General features: G+C 43.7%; 1 protein-coding gene across 3 annotated transcripts in view; it reads left to right on the top strand.

Moving 5' to 3' along the window:
• Pank1 (pantothenate kinase 1) overlaps positions 1–14,560 on the top strand; it is a 71,523-nt gene that overhangs the window by 15,766 nt on the left and 41,197 nt on the right. For 2 of the 3 annotated variants that reach the window (XM_045158912.1, XM_045158902.1), the window contains exon 2: positions 942–1,042. The exons of the other annotated variant lie outside the window; for it this stretch is intronic. In XM_045158912.1, coding sequence (XP_045014847.1) covers positions 942–1,042 — 101 coding nt within the window. The remainder of the gene's footprint in view (positions 1–941; positions 1,043–14,560) is intronic. 3 annotated transcript variants of the gene reach the window in all.

A 14,560-nucleotide genomic window follows, 5' to 3' on the forward strand; every position in this document is an offset into this window, starting at 1 on the left:
CTCACCTTTCTGGAAACATCATTGTTGGCAGGGTTTTTCTCTGGATTCTTGCTCTGCCGTTGTTCTTTGCTGTGTCCCCCACAAGTTTCCTTCGGGGAATTCCCTCTCATTTATTTGAAGGAGAGAAGATGCATGGATATGCCAGGGCCTTCTGCCACTGCGGATGAACTCCAGATGCATGCACCACCGTGTGTTTGGCTTTCTATGGGTACTGGAGGAGCAAACCCAGGCCAGCAGGCTTTGCTCGCAAACAACTTTAACCCCTGATCTATCTCCCCAGCCCAAGCTTTTGGCTTTTTAATGTGAGGGTCTGAGGATTGAGCTCAGGTAATCTATCTTGAGCAACAAGTGCTCTTTCCATGGAGCCATTGCTCCAGCCCACATTCCGACTTTAGAAGAACTTTTCTTTCCTTCCTTCCTTCTTTCTTCCTCCCTCCCTCCTTCCCTCCCTCCCTCCCTCCCTCCCTCCCTCCCTCCCTCCCTCCCTCCCTCTCTCCCTCTCTCTTTCTTTCTTTTATTGCAGGTAGAGTCTAACTCTAGCTCAGGATGGCCTTGAATTTGCTTTGATCTTCCTACTTTAGCCTCTGAAGTGTTGGGAATGAAGGTGTGAGCCAGCCCTAAAAGAACTATTACACATACACACACACACATACACACACACATGCACGCATACACGTACACTTTAAAAATATATATTTTTTGCTTTTATTTGTTTATTTTAAAGAGAGAGAAAGAGGCAGATATGTATAGAGAGAGAATGGGCATGCCAGGGCCTCTAGCCACTGCAATGAACTCCAGATGCATGCACCACCTTGTGCATCTGGCTTATTTGGATAGTGGCCAACCTGGGTTCTTAGGCTTCTCAGGCAAGTGTCTTAACCACTAAGCAATCTCTCCAGCCCACATTATTATTATTATTTTTTCTTTTTTTTTGGTGCTAGGGACTTGCTGCTGCACAGCCAAGGCTCCTCTCCAGCTCACCATGTAGCCCAGGCTAGCCTGAAACTCATTATCATGACCCAGCCAAGTGCTGGAATTACAGGTAAATACCATTATACTTGGCTTCCTTACCATTCTTTAAGGCTTGTGTCAGTGGATTTTATTACGGTTGGTCTGAAAAGTGCTTCTGTGTCACACAAAAAGTAACTGCTGGTGAGTTAAAAAACACAGGCATGCTGTTTTCCATGAGTAAACCTCTGCTAGTGAAACACCTTTCTCTTTGCATCAGGACAGAGGATTTTTTTTTTAACTTTTTTTTTTTATTTTTATTTATCTGAGAGCAACAGACAGAGAGAGAGAGTCAGAGAGAGAGAGAGAGAGAGAGAGAGTGAATGGGTGCTCCAGCCACTGCAAATGAACTCCAGATGCTTGCACCCCCTTGTGCATCTGGCTTACGTGGGTCCTGGGGAATTGAGCCTCGAACCAGGGTCCTTAGGCTTCACAGGCAAGCGCATAACCGCTAAGCCATCTCTCCTGCCCCCAGGACAGAGATTTTTAACCAATAATAGATACATCAGATTATGAAGCTTAAATGTGTTCATTGTTAAAAAGAGATATTACAAGAAAGAAAACGATGACCCCAGTCCAAGATCCAGAGATAATAACAATCAACACTTAAAAAAATTTTATTTTGAGAGAGAGAGAAAGAGAAAGAGAATATGGGTGCACAAGGGCCTCCTGCCACTGCAAACTAACGAGACACATGTGCCACTTTGTGCATCTGACTTTACTGGGTACTGGGGAATTGAACCCAAGCCTTCAGACTTTGTAAGCCAGTTGACTACTGAGTCATCTCTCAAGCCTGTGGTGAGCAATTTAATTGTGCTAATGGATAATTCTTTGCTCTACTGCTTTACAACCCTCTACTGTTGGACAGTGTTCCATTCACTTACTTCTATAGAGTCTTTTGAAACAATAATCTCATGTAACTTGGGATAACCTTGAACTCACTATGTAGTGGAAGCTGACTGTGAACTTTTTATTTTAATTTATTTCACTTGCTGGTTTTCTGAGGTAGGGTTTCACTCTAGTCCAGGCTGACCTAGAATTCACTCTGTACCCCAGCACTGAGGATAAAACCTACTACCTAACAAATACTAGACAACTAGACAATTTTTCTACCTCTGAGCTGCATTTCCTGCCAAAGTTTCTACTTGTAATTGAACTTTTTGGATGCATATGTAATTATATCTTTTTCTAAACATGTGTAAGTATGTGTGGTGTGCATGCATATGGTTTTGAGTGTTTCTTTGCTTTCGTATGTATGTGCAGGTGAGTGTGGAGACCAGACATCGACATTTGGGCTCTTCCTCAGTCACTCTCCACCTTATTCTTTGCTACACTTGGAATTTTATGTGGCTACTTGGGGTTTGAACTCAGGTCTTTAGGTTTGTACTGGAAACACTTTACCCACTGAGCCATCTCCCCAGCCGCCCATAATTACGTATAATTTATTATATATTTGTGTATGTGTGTAGTATGTATGGTGTGTGTGGTGTTTGCACATGTATGTGTGCAGATACCCACACACTGTGAGCACACATGTGGAAGCCAGGGGGAGACTGGGTATGCTGTCCTACCGCTCTGCCACCTCATCTCCCTGAGACAGAGTTTCTCACTGAACCTGGAGATGCAGCAAGCCCCTCCTCTTTCTTCTGATTCCACTCCCTTCTAGACGCGGGTGACCAGCATGATCGACTGTGCCCAGCTTGTTGCGTATGTGCTGGGGACCGAACTCAGGTCCTCATGCTTGTGCAGCACGGGCTCTTGCCCACGGAGCCATTTCCCCAGCTCCCATAATTGCATTTTTTTTCAAATTTTTATTAACAACTTCCATGATTATAAAAATATCCCATGGTAATACCCTCCGTCCCCCCACTTTCCCCTTTGAAACTCCATTCATATTCCTTCCCCATCTCAATCAGTCTCTTTTTTTATTTTGATGTCATGACCTTTTCCTCCTCTTATGATGGTCTTGTGTAGGTAGTGTCAGGCACGGTGAGGTCATGGATATCCAGGCCATTTTGTGTCTGGGGGGAGCATGTTGTGAGGAGTCCTGCCCTTCCTTTGGCTCTTATGTTCTTTCCGCCACCTCTTCCGCATTAGACTTTGAGTCTTGGAAGGTGTGAGTAAGATATTACAGTACTGAGCATTCTGGTCACTTCTTTCCAGTACCATGATGCCTTCTTAGTCATCCCAAGGTCACTGCCATATGAAAAGAGAAGACTCTACCAAAAGTGAGAGTAGCATTAATATAAGCATATGACACTAAGAGAAGTGCTTACTGGGCAGTTTGATGAGCATAGTATATACATTTAGCCAGACAGCAGCAGACGTTACACCCCTAGGGTTCATGACTACCCCTGTTTTAAGTTTTCAGTATCAGGGATGTATTCCCTCCCATGGAGTGGGCCTCCAGTCCAATTAGAGGGCAGTTGGTTTCCACCATAACAGACATGATACTATTGCACCTGTTGGCTCATTTGGCCTGGCTGGCAAATACAAGGTTTGCAGTATCCACTGTTGAATATCTTCTCTGGTGATTTCTCTTTCTGCATGCGGAATGTCTTCTTCCATCTTTCTGTCAGCTGTTCTACATGGAGGAGGTTATCGGCTCAGTTCTAGCAGGATTTCTCCGTGGCCTTATAGCCCAAGTATGTGGAGTCTTCAGCATAGGGTCTTACCACCTATTCCTGGTGGGAAACCAAGGGCCTTGGTGTTGCAGTCCGGTTCTCATTGCTGTTAGAAATCACCCAACCAAGAGTAGCTTCTGGGAAAAAGAGATTTATTTTGGCTTACAGGCTCGAGGGGAAGCTTCATGATGGCAGGGGAAAACGATGGCATGAGCAGAGGGTGGACATCACCCCCTGGCCAACATAAGATGGACCACAGCAACAGAAGGGTGTGCCAAACACTGGCAAGGGGAAACTGGCTATAAAGCCCATAAGCCCGCCCCCAACAATACACTCCCTCCAGGAGGCATTAATTCCCAAATATCCATCAGCTGGGAACCTAGCATTCAGAACACCTAAGTTTATGGGGGACACCTGAATCAAACCACCACACTTGGCAATGACCTATAATGTTTTGGGGGCATCAGGGACCTCCCTGGCCAACAGCTCACTGGAAGGTATCCCATCCCTGGCACTGAAAATTTTCTAGCAACAATCTATGGTTCCTGAGTGTTCCATTGTCCAAAAAAAATAGGATTCCATATGATTTATTTATATCCCCTTAGATTTTGATTAGCCCTCCCTCCACCTTTCCTTTACTCAATCTCTTCCCCTGACCTCACTTTGGGCCTTTTCACCCCATTAATCTATTCTTCTACTTATATATATATACAATACCATCCTATTAAGAACCCCCTTCCCTTCCTTTAACTTCCCTTTATATTTTTATTATATTTATACTTATATTTATATTTCTTTTCTAGTTTACTGGTCTTTGCTACTGAGTTTTCTTCCTACTCAAATGGAACTCCAATCATCTGTAGCTAGGATCCACATATGAGAGAGAACATGCAACACTTGGCTTTCTGGGCCTGGGTTACCTCACTTAGTATAATCCTTTCCAGATCCATCCATTTTCCTGCAAATTTCATAACTTCATTTTTCTTTACCTCTGAGTAGAACTCCATTGTATAAATGTGCCATATCTTCATTATCCACTCATCAGTTGAGGGACATCTAGGCTGGCATTGAGCAGCAATTAACATGGTTGAGCAAGTATCTCTAAGGTAATGAGATGAGTCCTTAGGATATATGTCTAGGAATGCTATAGCTGGGTCATGGTACATCTAGTTTTAGGTGTCTTAAGAACCTCCACACTGATTTCCACAATGGCTAGACCAGATTGCATTCCTACCAACAGTGTAGAAGGGTTCCTCTTTTTCCACATCCTTGCCAGCATTTATTGTGATTTGTTTTCATGAACCATAATTGTATTTTTAAGTTAGAATAAAGGGCTGGAGAAATGGCTTAGAGGTTAAGGCCTTACTTGTGAAACCTAAGGACCCAGGTTCAATTCCCCAGTACCCATGTAAGCCAGACGCACAAGGTAGCACATGCATCTGGAGTTCATTTGCAGTAGCTAGAGGCCGTAGCGTGCCCATTCTCTCTCTCTCGAATAAAAGAGTAAATAAAATAAAAATAAAGTTAGAATAAAGGTACTAGGGGGCTAGAAATCTGGAGCTTTAAAGAATATTTTCTGCTGGGCGTGGTGGTGCATGCCTTTAATCCCAGCACTTGGGAGGCAGTGAATTCCAGGTCAGCCTGGGCTAGAGTGAAATCCTACCTCAAAAAAACAAAACAAAAACAACAACAAGAAAATCCTAACAGCCCTATGGAAAGATTATACAATTTCTATTCCCATTCATAGCATGTGGATATTTGTACCTTTGCCCACATTGGCAATTATCATGTGACTAAAATCCAAGCTAAGGAAATCTGATATTCATTAATTTGACAGAACATTAACTCCAGTTTTTTTTGTGTAGTGTGTTTTAAGTTTAATAGCTTCTGTCTGTGTACAGTAATTATGGATTTCTTTATTGTGATACAGAAACTCTTTTATTAAATTTTACATTCAATACTTTAAGGTCCTTAAAAATAGCTATTAGGTTTTCAACTCATGTTATTTATTGCTGTTGAATTTCTGGAGGACTTTGCATGTGTGTATTTAGAATGATAGAATATGAGAACTGGGCAGGGCTGGAGTGATGGCTTAGTGGTTAAGGCACTTGCCTGCGAAGCCTAAGGACCCATGTTCTCCTCTCCAGATCCAAGTAAGCCAAATACACAAGGTGACTCAAGTGTGAAAGGTTGCACATGCTCACAAGGTGGCATGTGCACTGGAGTTCAATTACAATGGCTGGAGGCTCTGGTGCACCAATTTCTCTCTCTCTCTCTCTCTCTCTCTCTTGTTCTCTTGCTGTTTATCTCTTGCATTTAAAAGAAAAAGGTCAGTCTGTTGGGCTTGCCTCAAAAAAGTAAAATAAAATAAAATAAAATAAAATAAAATAAAATAAAATAAAATAAAATAAAATAAAATAAAATAAAATAAAATAAAATAGAAAAGAATGCTAGGGATACTCTATTCACAGTACAGCAAATGGCTCAGTCGGGAACATTTCCATATACTTTTCACCTGTTGTTGCAAGTGTCAGAGCTCAGTAAGGACAGTTCTACAGGCACGTGCTGTTATGCCTGGCTTCATTGATTTTTCTCTGTCCCAGTTTTCACATCTGTACACAGAATATTGAGTTTGAGTTTCCCTCTTAACATTAAATGATACTATGCATATACTAATAAATAATTACAACATATTAACAACCAAATTTGCATGTAATGAAGGGAAGATATTGTTCTTTAAAATATTTTTATTTATTTGAGAGAAAGGAAAAGGGGAAAAGTATGGGTGTGCCGGGGCCTCCTGCCGCTGCAGATGAACTCTAGATGCATGCGCCACTTCATATGGCTGGCTTTATGTTAGTCCTGGGGAATTAAACCTTAGTGTTAGGCTTTATAGGCAAGAACTTGTAACTACTGAGCCATCTCTCCAGCCTGAAGGAAGTTGTTTTTTTTTTTAAATTAAGAACATACTTCATATGGATACATCATGTGTTGGTGCCATCTTTTCTCTCCTCTCTGTCCTCATTCCACAGGGTCACTCCTCAGTGGGGTTGCTGGTATTCTCCATGGGGTTGTGGGTTATGTGTTCTGGGAGCAGCAGTCACTTTTGGGAGAAGGCAGTGCCTCGGGCCTGACGACCCAACCTGTGACTCTTATAGCTTTCTGCCCCCTGTTCTGCAAAATTCTCTGAGCCGTGGTGGGTGTGTTTTAAAGTCTTCTTCTGTGATGAGCTCTCTGGAGCCTCTCGATTTCTGCCGTGGTATGTGTTGAGTATCCTCAGCACCCGTCTCCTTGTCCTTAACCTGGCGCTGCTCGTTAGGCTAACCTGGGCCTTGGCTGAAATACGAGGGGCGGTTTATCTCAAGTCTTGCTGCCTTCTGAAAAAGAAAAACTTACTCACCAGCGGAGAGTAAAGTCAGCATAGGTTAAATTGGATAAGCATTATTGATTTGGGGAGAGTTAGATGGATGTAGCCCCTCTTTCAGCCAAAGACTTGGAGCTTGACATTGGAGAGCATAATCTGTGTCTCCATAGATTCTGACCTGGTCCCCAGTTCCGGATATGGTTTCCTTTCCACTGAGCAGATCTCTTAGCCAATCAGAAAGCTATTGGTTACTCACCAGGGCTGTGTGCCACCTTTGCACTGGTGTGTACTTCTTGTCAGGCTGGTTGTTTCTGAGTAGCTTAGACCCCTGCTGGCCCACACTGTGGTTGGGAGCTTTCCCCTAGTAGCTCATGTAGTGCTTTCCAGCCCTAGATGGGTTAACTCTCTGGAGACTGGCTCTCAAGAAGTAGTTTTTTTTTTTTTAATTTTAAATTTTAAATTTTTAAAATATTTATTTGAGCAAGAGGGAGGGATGAGAGAGTATAGGGTACATCAGAGCTTCCTGTCACTGCAAATGAATTCTAGATGCATGCGCATCTTTGTGCATCTGGCTTTACATGGGAACTGGGGAATCCAGCCTGAGCCATAAGCTTTGTAAGCAAGCATTTTTAACCGTTTAGCCATCTCTCCAGTTCCTCCCCTTGTTTTCTCAAGGTAGGGTCTCAGTCTAGCTCAGGCTGACATGCAACTCACTCTGTAGTCTTAGGCTGGCCTCAGACTCATGGTGATCCTCCTACCTTTGCCTCTCAAGTGTTGGGATTAAATACATGAAGACAGAGATGCCAGGCTTACATATAGATATTTTTTTTGAGGTAGGTTCTTGCTCTAGCTCAGGCTGACCTTGAATTCACTGTGTAATCTCAGGCTGGCCTCGAACTCACAGCAATCCTCCTACCTTTCTACCTGTGCCTTTTGAGTGCTGGAGTTAAAGGCATGTACCACCATGCCCAGTCAGCCCCAATATTTTGGAAGAAATACGTGTTTTTGATTTTTTTTGTTTTTTGTGGTACTGGGGCCTTGCACATGCTGGATACGTGCCTTCCCACCATGCTATATCCTCAACCCAAGTAATACAAGTTTATCATTTACTTGGATCTAAATCAACAATATTTCAACTTGTAGAAGCCAAGTTGGTTAGGAATAGAATATTTAGTGTAAACTGTCTTCAAAATGATTTTAAGGAAGCCGGGTGTGGTGGCGCACACCTTTAATCCCAGCACTTGGGAGGCAAAGATTGGAGGATTGCCATGAGTTCGAGGCCACCCTGAGACTACATAGTGAATTCCAGGTCATCCTGGGCTAGAGTGAGACCCTACCTCGAAAAAACAAACAAACAACAACAACAACAACAAACAATGCTTTTAAGGGCTGGAAATATAGCTCAGTACAAGGACCTGGGATACTTCCCATAGTATCAGGAAAAAAAGTGCTTTTTAAATATTTTCTTTTTTTGGTTGAGACATCTTCTCCAGCTGTTAGCTTTTTAACAGATCTTCACAAATAAAATAAGAAATTTCCGTGTACTGCTCCCTGTTCACAATTTGTAAAAGGAATTATAACTCACTGGAACTCTGAGAGAATTCTTACTGTCCCAGCTTGTGGGGTCAGACCCAGGTCCAGAGAGAGAACTGTTCACTCAGGTGCCTAATTTCCACGCAGGAAGCACTTCACCAGTTGCATATTGCTCAGTGACAGGGTACACTCTGATCAGTGTGTCTGGTGCTGCCCGGCAGTTTCGTCATCCTGTGAACGCAGCAGAGCGCCGTCGCGGGCTCCTGGGACCCCATCATGTGCGGGGCTCATTGTCTACAGACATGTTCTGCTCAGGCACATGACTGTGGGTGTTAAGGAACTTTGCCTCACCAGGAGTACTTCTTTTTTTTTTCCCCATATACATGTGTGTGGTGTGTGTATGTGTTCATATGTATGTGGGCACATGTGTTTACATGGGCATGTGTGCATGCACAGGCCAGGGGTTGAGGACGTGTGTCTTTCTTGATGGCGCTGTATTCACTGAGGCAGGGTCTCTTAGTCAGCTACGCCAGTGACCCCCTGTCTCCAACTCCCCAGTGCTGTGTCTACAGATGGCGCCTGGCATTTCTGTGTGTGCTGGGGAACTGAAGTCCAGTCCTGAAGAACCTCAGATTTAGTTCTCTACAATATGAAGTCAAGAGAAGGTCAGTTTTCCCCTGCCAGGCTCCCTTACTTCTTTAAACTGAATTCTGAAAACAGTTTGGAAATTGTTCCTTTTTTCTGTTTGTTTTCTTCCTTGTCTTTGCTCATTTATGATTTTTTTTTAAGTTCAAATTTTTTATTTTTATTTATTTATTTGAGAGCGACAGAGAGGGGGAGAGAGAGAGAGAGAGAGAGAGAATGGGCACTCCAGAGCCTTCAGCCACTGAAATGAACTCCAGATGCGTGCGCCCCCTTGAGCATCTGGCTAATGTGGGTCCTGGGAAATTGAGCCTTCAACTGGGGTCCTTAGACTTCATAGGCAAGTGCTTAGCCACTATGCCATCTCTCCAGCCCTCATTTATGTTTTTTATCTTGGGTGATACCAGTGTTCTAAAAGGTCTTTGGGAAGTAAGCTTTGAGGGGTTAGAGATTTAGTTCAGTGGTAGAGTGCTTACCTGCCACACACACACACACAGACACACACACTCACGCACGCACACATGGCTTTGTAACTGGTCATGGTGATATGGCTTTAATCCTATCACTCAGGAGATAGAGTCAGGAGGATTAGGAGTTCAAGATCATCTCTGGATACATTGAAAACCTGGGCTAGAGACTGTGTCATAACAGGGAGGCAGGCAGAGAGAGAGAGAGAGAGAGAGAGAGAGAGAGGGAGGGAGGGAGGGAGGGAGGGAGGGAGGGAGGGAGGGAGAGAGAGAGAGAGAGAGAGAGAGAGAGGAGAAAGACAGACAGACAAACATGATATTTTTTTTGAATTCTCTATGTAGTTTCAAGGTGGTCTGGAACTCAGAAGATCCTGCTACCTATGCTTCCTGAGTGATGGGATTAAAGGCGTGTGTCACCACACCCGGCTTTTCTGACTCTTTAAAATTTTTTTTTGGGCTGGAGAGATGGCTTAGCGGTTAAGCGCTTGCCTGTGAAGCCTAAGGACCCCTGTTCAAGGCTCGGTTCCCCAGGTCCCACGTTAGCCAGATGCACAAGGGGGCGCACGCGTCTGGAGTTCGTTTGCAGAGGCTGGAAGCCCTGGCGCGCCCATTCTCTCTCTCTCCCTCTATCTGTCTTTCTCTCTGTGTCTGTCACTCTCAAATAAATAAATAAAAATTTTAAAAAAATTAATTATTAACAACTTCCATAATTATAAACAATAAACCATGGTCATTCCCTCCCTGCTCACTTTCCCTTAAGCAACTCCATTCTTCATCATATCCCCTCCCCTCTCAATCTGTCTCTCTTTTATTTTGATGTCATTATATTTTCCTCCTATGATGATGTTCTTGTGTATGACTTTCTTTTAATGCTAAATTTCTGATTTTGTTTTAAAGCTGTCTACCGTCAAAAGAGGTTTTAGCCAGGCGTGGTGGTGCATGCCTTTAATCCTAGCACCCAGGAGGCAGAGGTAGGAGGACCACTATGAGTTCGAGGCCACCCTGAGATTCCATAGTGAATTCCAGGTCAGCCTGGGCTAGAGTGAGACCGTACCTCAAAAAACCCCCCAAAAAAGAGGTTTTTAAAAAAGTTTGCTACAGTAGTTGGGATGCAAATTCGCTTTACAGTTTCAGTTACTGTCATGTTGACAATCTTGTTTGTTTCTTGAGAAAGTTTAGGACAGACATAAATACAGCAGGACTTCCATACCTTTTTTAAAATTTGTTTTCTTCATCAGTTATGTACATACGCAGTGTGAACACAGCCATGTTGATACCATCGTTAGCCTCCTCCCTGTCCTACTTCCTCTAAAGGAGCACTCCTCATTGGGGAATGTGGGTTGTGCATTGGGGGATACCCATTTGTTATGGGGAAAGGCAATGTCTTTGTACATGTTGTTCCAACTTGTTGCTCTAACAATCTTTCCGCCTCCTCTTCTGCAAATTTCCCTGAGCCATGTTGGGTTCGTTTTAGGTCTACTTCAGTGATGAGGTCTTGGGAGCCTCTGTGTCTCTGGGAATCTGGTTTGGTAGGAGTTGAGTGTCCTCTGTGCCTATCTCCTTCAACTTCACCAAGAAAGCAACACTCTTGCTTATTTCCCCAGTTCCTCTATGGTTTCAGCTGGGCCCCTGGTGAGGTGCACTGGGCTGATTCTCTCAGGTTCTGCATCCATCTGAAAAAGAGAAGCAGATTCTCCAATGGAGAGTAGTGAAGTCAGCACTGGATAAATGGGATAACCACTATTATTTTAGAGGGAATTTAATAGGTGTAGGTCCTCTTGTAACCCAAGATTGGTGAGAACTTGATAGTGGTGAGCAAACTCATTTTTTGGATATGGTTCTGACTTGTTTCCCAGTTCCAGCTATGGGTTCCATTCTACCGAGTGGATCCGTTAGTCAATTCAAGAGCAGTTGGTTTCCCATCATGGCTGTGTGCCACTATTGCACTTAGGTGAGCATCATGTCATGTTGTTTGCTGCTGAGTAGCTTAGACCAGAAGTTGCTTGGACAGATGTTGGCCATTTTCTCCCAGTCACTCATGTAGCAGCTTCTGGCACTAGATAAGCTCACTGTCTGGGGACTGACTCTTCCAGATTCTAGCCAGGTCTCTCCATGTTACATACCAATAGCAATATGGTGTTTTTGGCACTAGGGTCTTACCATTGACCTTTGGTGGGTTATCAAGTGCTCTGACAGAAATCTGTCTTCTTTTGGGAAACCTTGTAGGTCTCTCTGATCAACAGTTCATTGTGGATGTTAACTGCATCCTGGTGCTGTGAGTTACAGTTATAGGCCAGTGCCAAGGGAAAAGAAAGAAGAAAAAGGTAACATAAAAGAGAGAGATGAGAGAGAGAGAGAAGGAGGGAGAAAGAGAGAGAGGGAAACAGGAGAAGATTGAGGTTAGTCTTCATCATACCCTCTTCAGGGCCCTTTGTGCGGTGTTTCCTCTAAGGCTTAACCTTTTAATCTGTCTTTCAGGATATAGGATTTTATGGTACCATTTCCATTTGGGTCCAGCTCTGTGTCCTTTCTCCCCTCCCCTCCCCTCCCCCTCCCGCCCCACCCTCCCTATTGTCGGTCCTCAAGATGCCTATTAGGTACCTTTCTATTGGCGCCCAGGCACCACACACTTACCAGTGTCGGTGGCAGGTCCTGCATGAGGCTCTGCTGGAGAGAGATGTCTTCCTAGAAATAAACTGCCAAAGGTTCTGCTGCAGACGATGGCAATCTGGACAGGCAGGTGCTATGGTTTGGTGTTTTCCAAACATCCATGTGTCTCCAGGGAAGTGCTGTTGGAAGGTGATGGAACATAATGGAAGGTCCTTAAGTCATCTGACGCATGTTTGTAAAGGAGATTGGGAGATCCTGGTTCATTCTTCTTTGTGTGTGCTGTTTGATTTCTGGCTGGCAAACTGAGTAGTTTTTTTTTTTTTTTGTTAATCTGCCTGGTGGCTCCAACCTGGGTGTGCTACTTTGCTTTAGGCCCAAAGCAATCAAGTCACTTGGTCTTAGAACCTCTGAAACCATGAGGCAAAACAAACCTTTTCTCTGATACTTTATTGTAGTAATCTGATGCTAACTGTTGCAGTCAGGTTCACATTGCTGGTAGAAACACCCAACCAAGAGCAGCTTTTGGGAAAAAGAGGTTTATTTTGGCTTACAGGCTCAAGCAGAAGCTCCATGATGGCAGGGGAGAATAATGGCATGTGCAGAGGGTGGACATCACCCCCTGGCCAACATCAGGTGGACTATAGCACCAGGAGAATGTGTCAAACACTGGCTTGGGGAAACTGGCTATAACACCCATAAGCCCGCCCCCAACAATATACTCCCTCCAGGAGGCATTAATTCCCAAACCTCTTTCAGCTGGGAACCTAGCATTCAGAACACCTAAGTTTATGGGGGACGCCTGAATTAAACCACCACACTAACTAACACAGCAAGTCTATGCTATAATCACAAATAACCCTTAAGTCTCAGTGGCTTAAACCACAAGTCTGCTGAAGGGTGACAGGAAGTCCATATGGCTCGCTTCACTCTGAGACCCAAATGATAGAGCAGTTGTTGCCAGTTACAGGTTATCACAGCCCTGTAGCGTCTTGTCCCGGTGCAAAGTACTTTTCCCTGAAAGTAGCGCTCATATACAACCCACTGGCCAGCTTAGAAACGTTGCCTGGCTCAGTCATTAAATGACTAGGAGTTGAAGTCTGACCTTATTGGACCTAAAAGGAAGAAAACAGAAATATTTGCCCAATAGCCCAAGTGACTGTCAAAGTTTGCTCTTCTGGTGACAAGATGTTTGCTTTGCTGGCAAAATATATTTGTGCCTTCTCGAAAGGAGACAGCCCAATGCCCCACTTAGGCACAGCTGGTTGGATGGTGCTTCATTTGGACTCTAAATATGGGGATAATATAAAGTTATTTCTAAATCAATTCTGGATATTGTTTCTATTAATCTAGAGACTTCTGAACAAAAGAGAAGCTACTTGTTGTACTTCCCCTCACACTTTGTATATTAGTAAAGCTAAACAGAGATTGGAAAACTCACTGCACTGCCATGTCTAGGAAAGGGCAACAGTCACTCTAAAAGTCAGAAGCATTTCTGAAATCCCTGTGGGCTATCTGGCATGGAGGGAGAGTGCCTTCCCAGTACATCATTCTTTTCAGCCCTTGGCTCCTTTTCTTGGAGTGCCCCAGGTCCAGTAACCTCCTTGATCACATCTGTCAGGTAAAAATTACAGTTGGACTCAAAGTTACACTAGGCTCCAAAAGACTAGGTTGACAACCAAATGGAGTCACGCACACTAAATAGAAACCTTACCTTCCAAGAAATCTGGATTAGGGGTTGATGCAAAACACACAGCTCTCATCTCAAGTGGAGTAAGTTTGTTCTGGAGTCAAATGTGAGTGACTCAGGCCTTCCAGGAACACAGATTCAAGGTACCCCAAATTCTGTGTTCCAGTGTATCAACTTTGTGAAGGTTTTATAGTCACGGAACAAAAGAAAGGCATGAACAAGGCGCAGGTTGGTGGAAGCCATTGGTCTGTCAGCACATTTCAGAAAGGCTTCACCTGATCACCTGGTTGTCACCATGTTATGTCAGACACAGAGGGGGCCGTAAATGGCTATTAAGGAGGCTAAAGACAGTTCAAGATAATTTTGGTTCTGTGCTTTCACCATCCCAATCTCAACACTGAAATTCTAATCAGTGTATGGTCTTGCAGGATAGAAGTCTTCCCCACCTTTTCAGAGGACTTCAGTTTACAAGAAAAACTATGCAAATTTCCCAAACAGATGATGTCTCCTCTGTCTTAATCCTTAGGCAAAAGAAACAACCTGAAGTAACTCAATGTTAATATGAAAGTAGGATTTTGGAGTTGTTTTTTTTTTTTTTAAGTGCAAGAGAGAGTGAGGGAAAGAG

Source organism: Jaculus jaculus, chromosome 1, assembly GCF_020740685.1.
Source record: "Jaculus jaculus isolate mJacJac1 chromosome 1, mJacJac1.mat.Y.cur, whole genome shotgun sequence".
In the NCBI taxonomy this organism is placed as follows: domain Eukaryota; kingdom Metazoa; phylum Chordata; class Mammalia; order Rodentia; family Dipodidae; genus Jaculus; species Jaculus jaculus.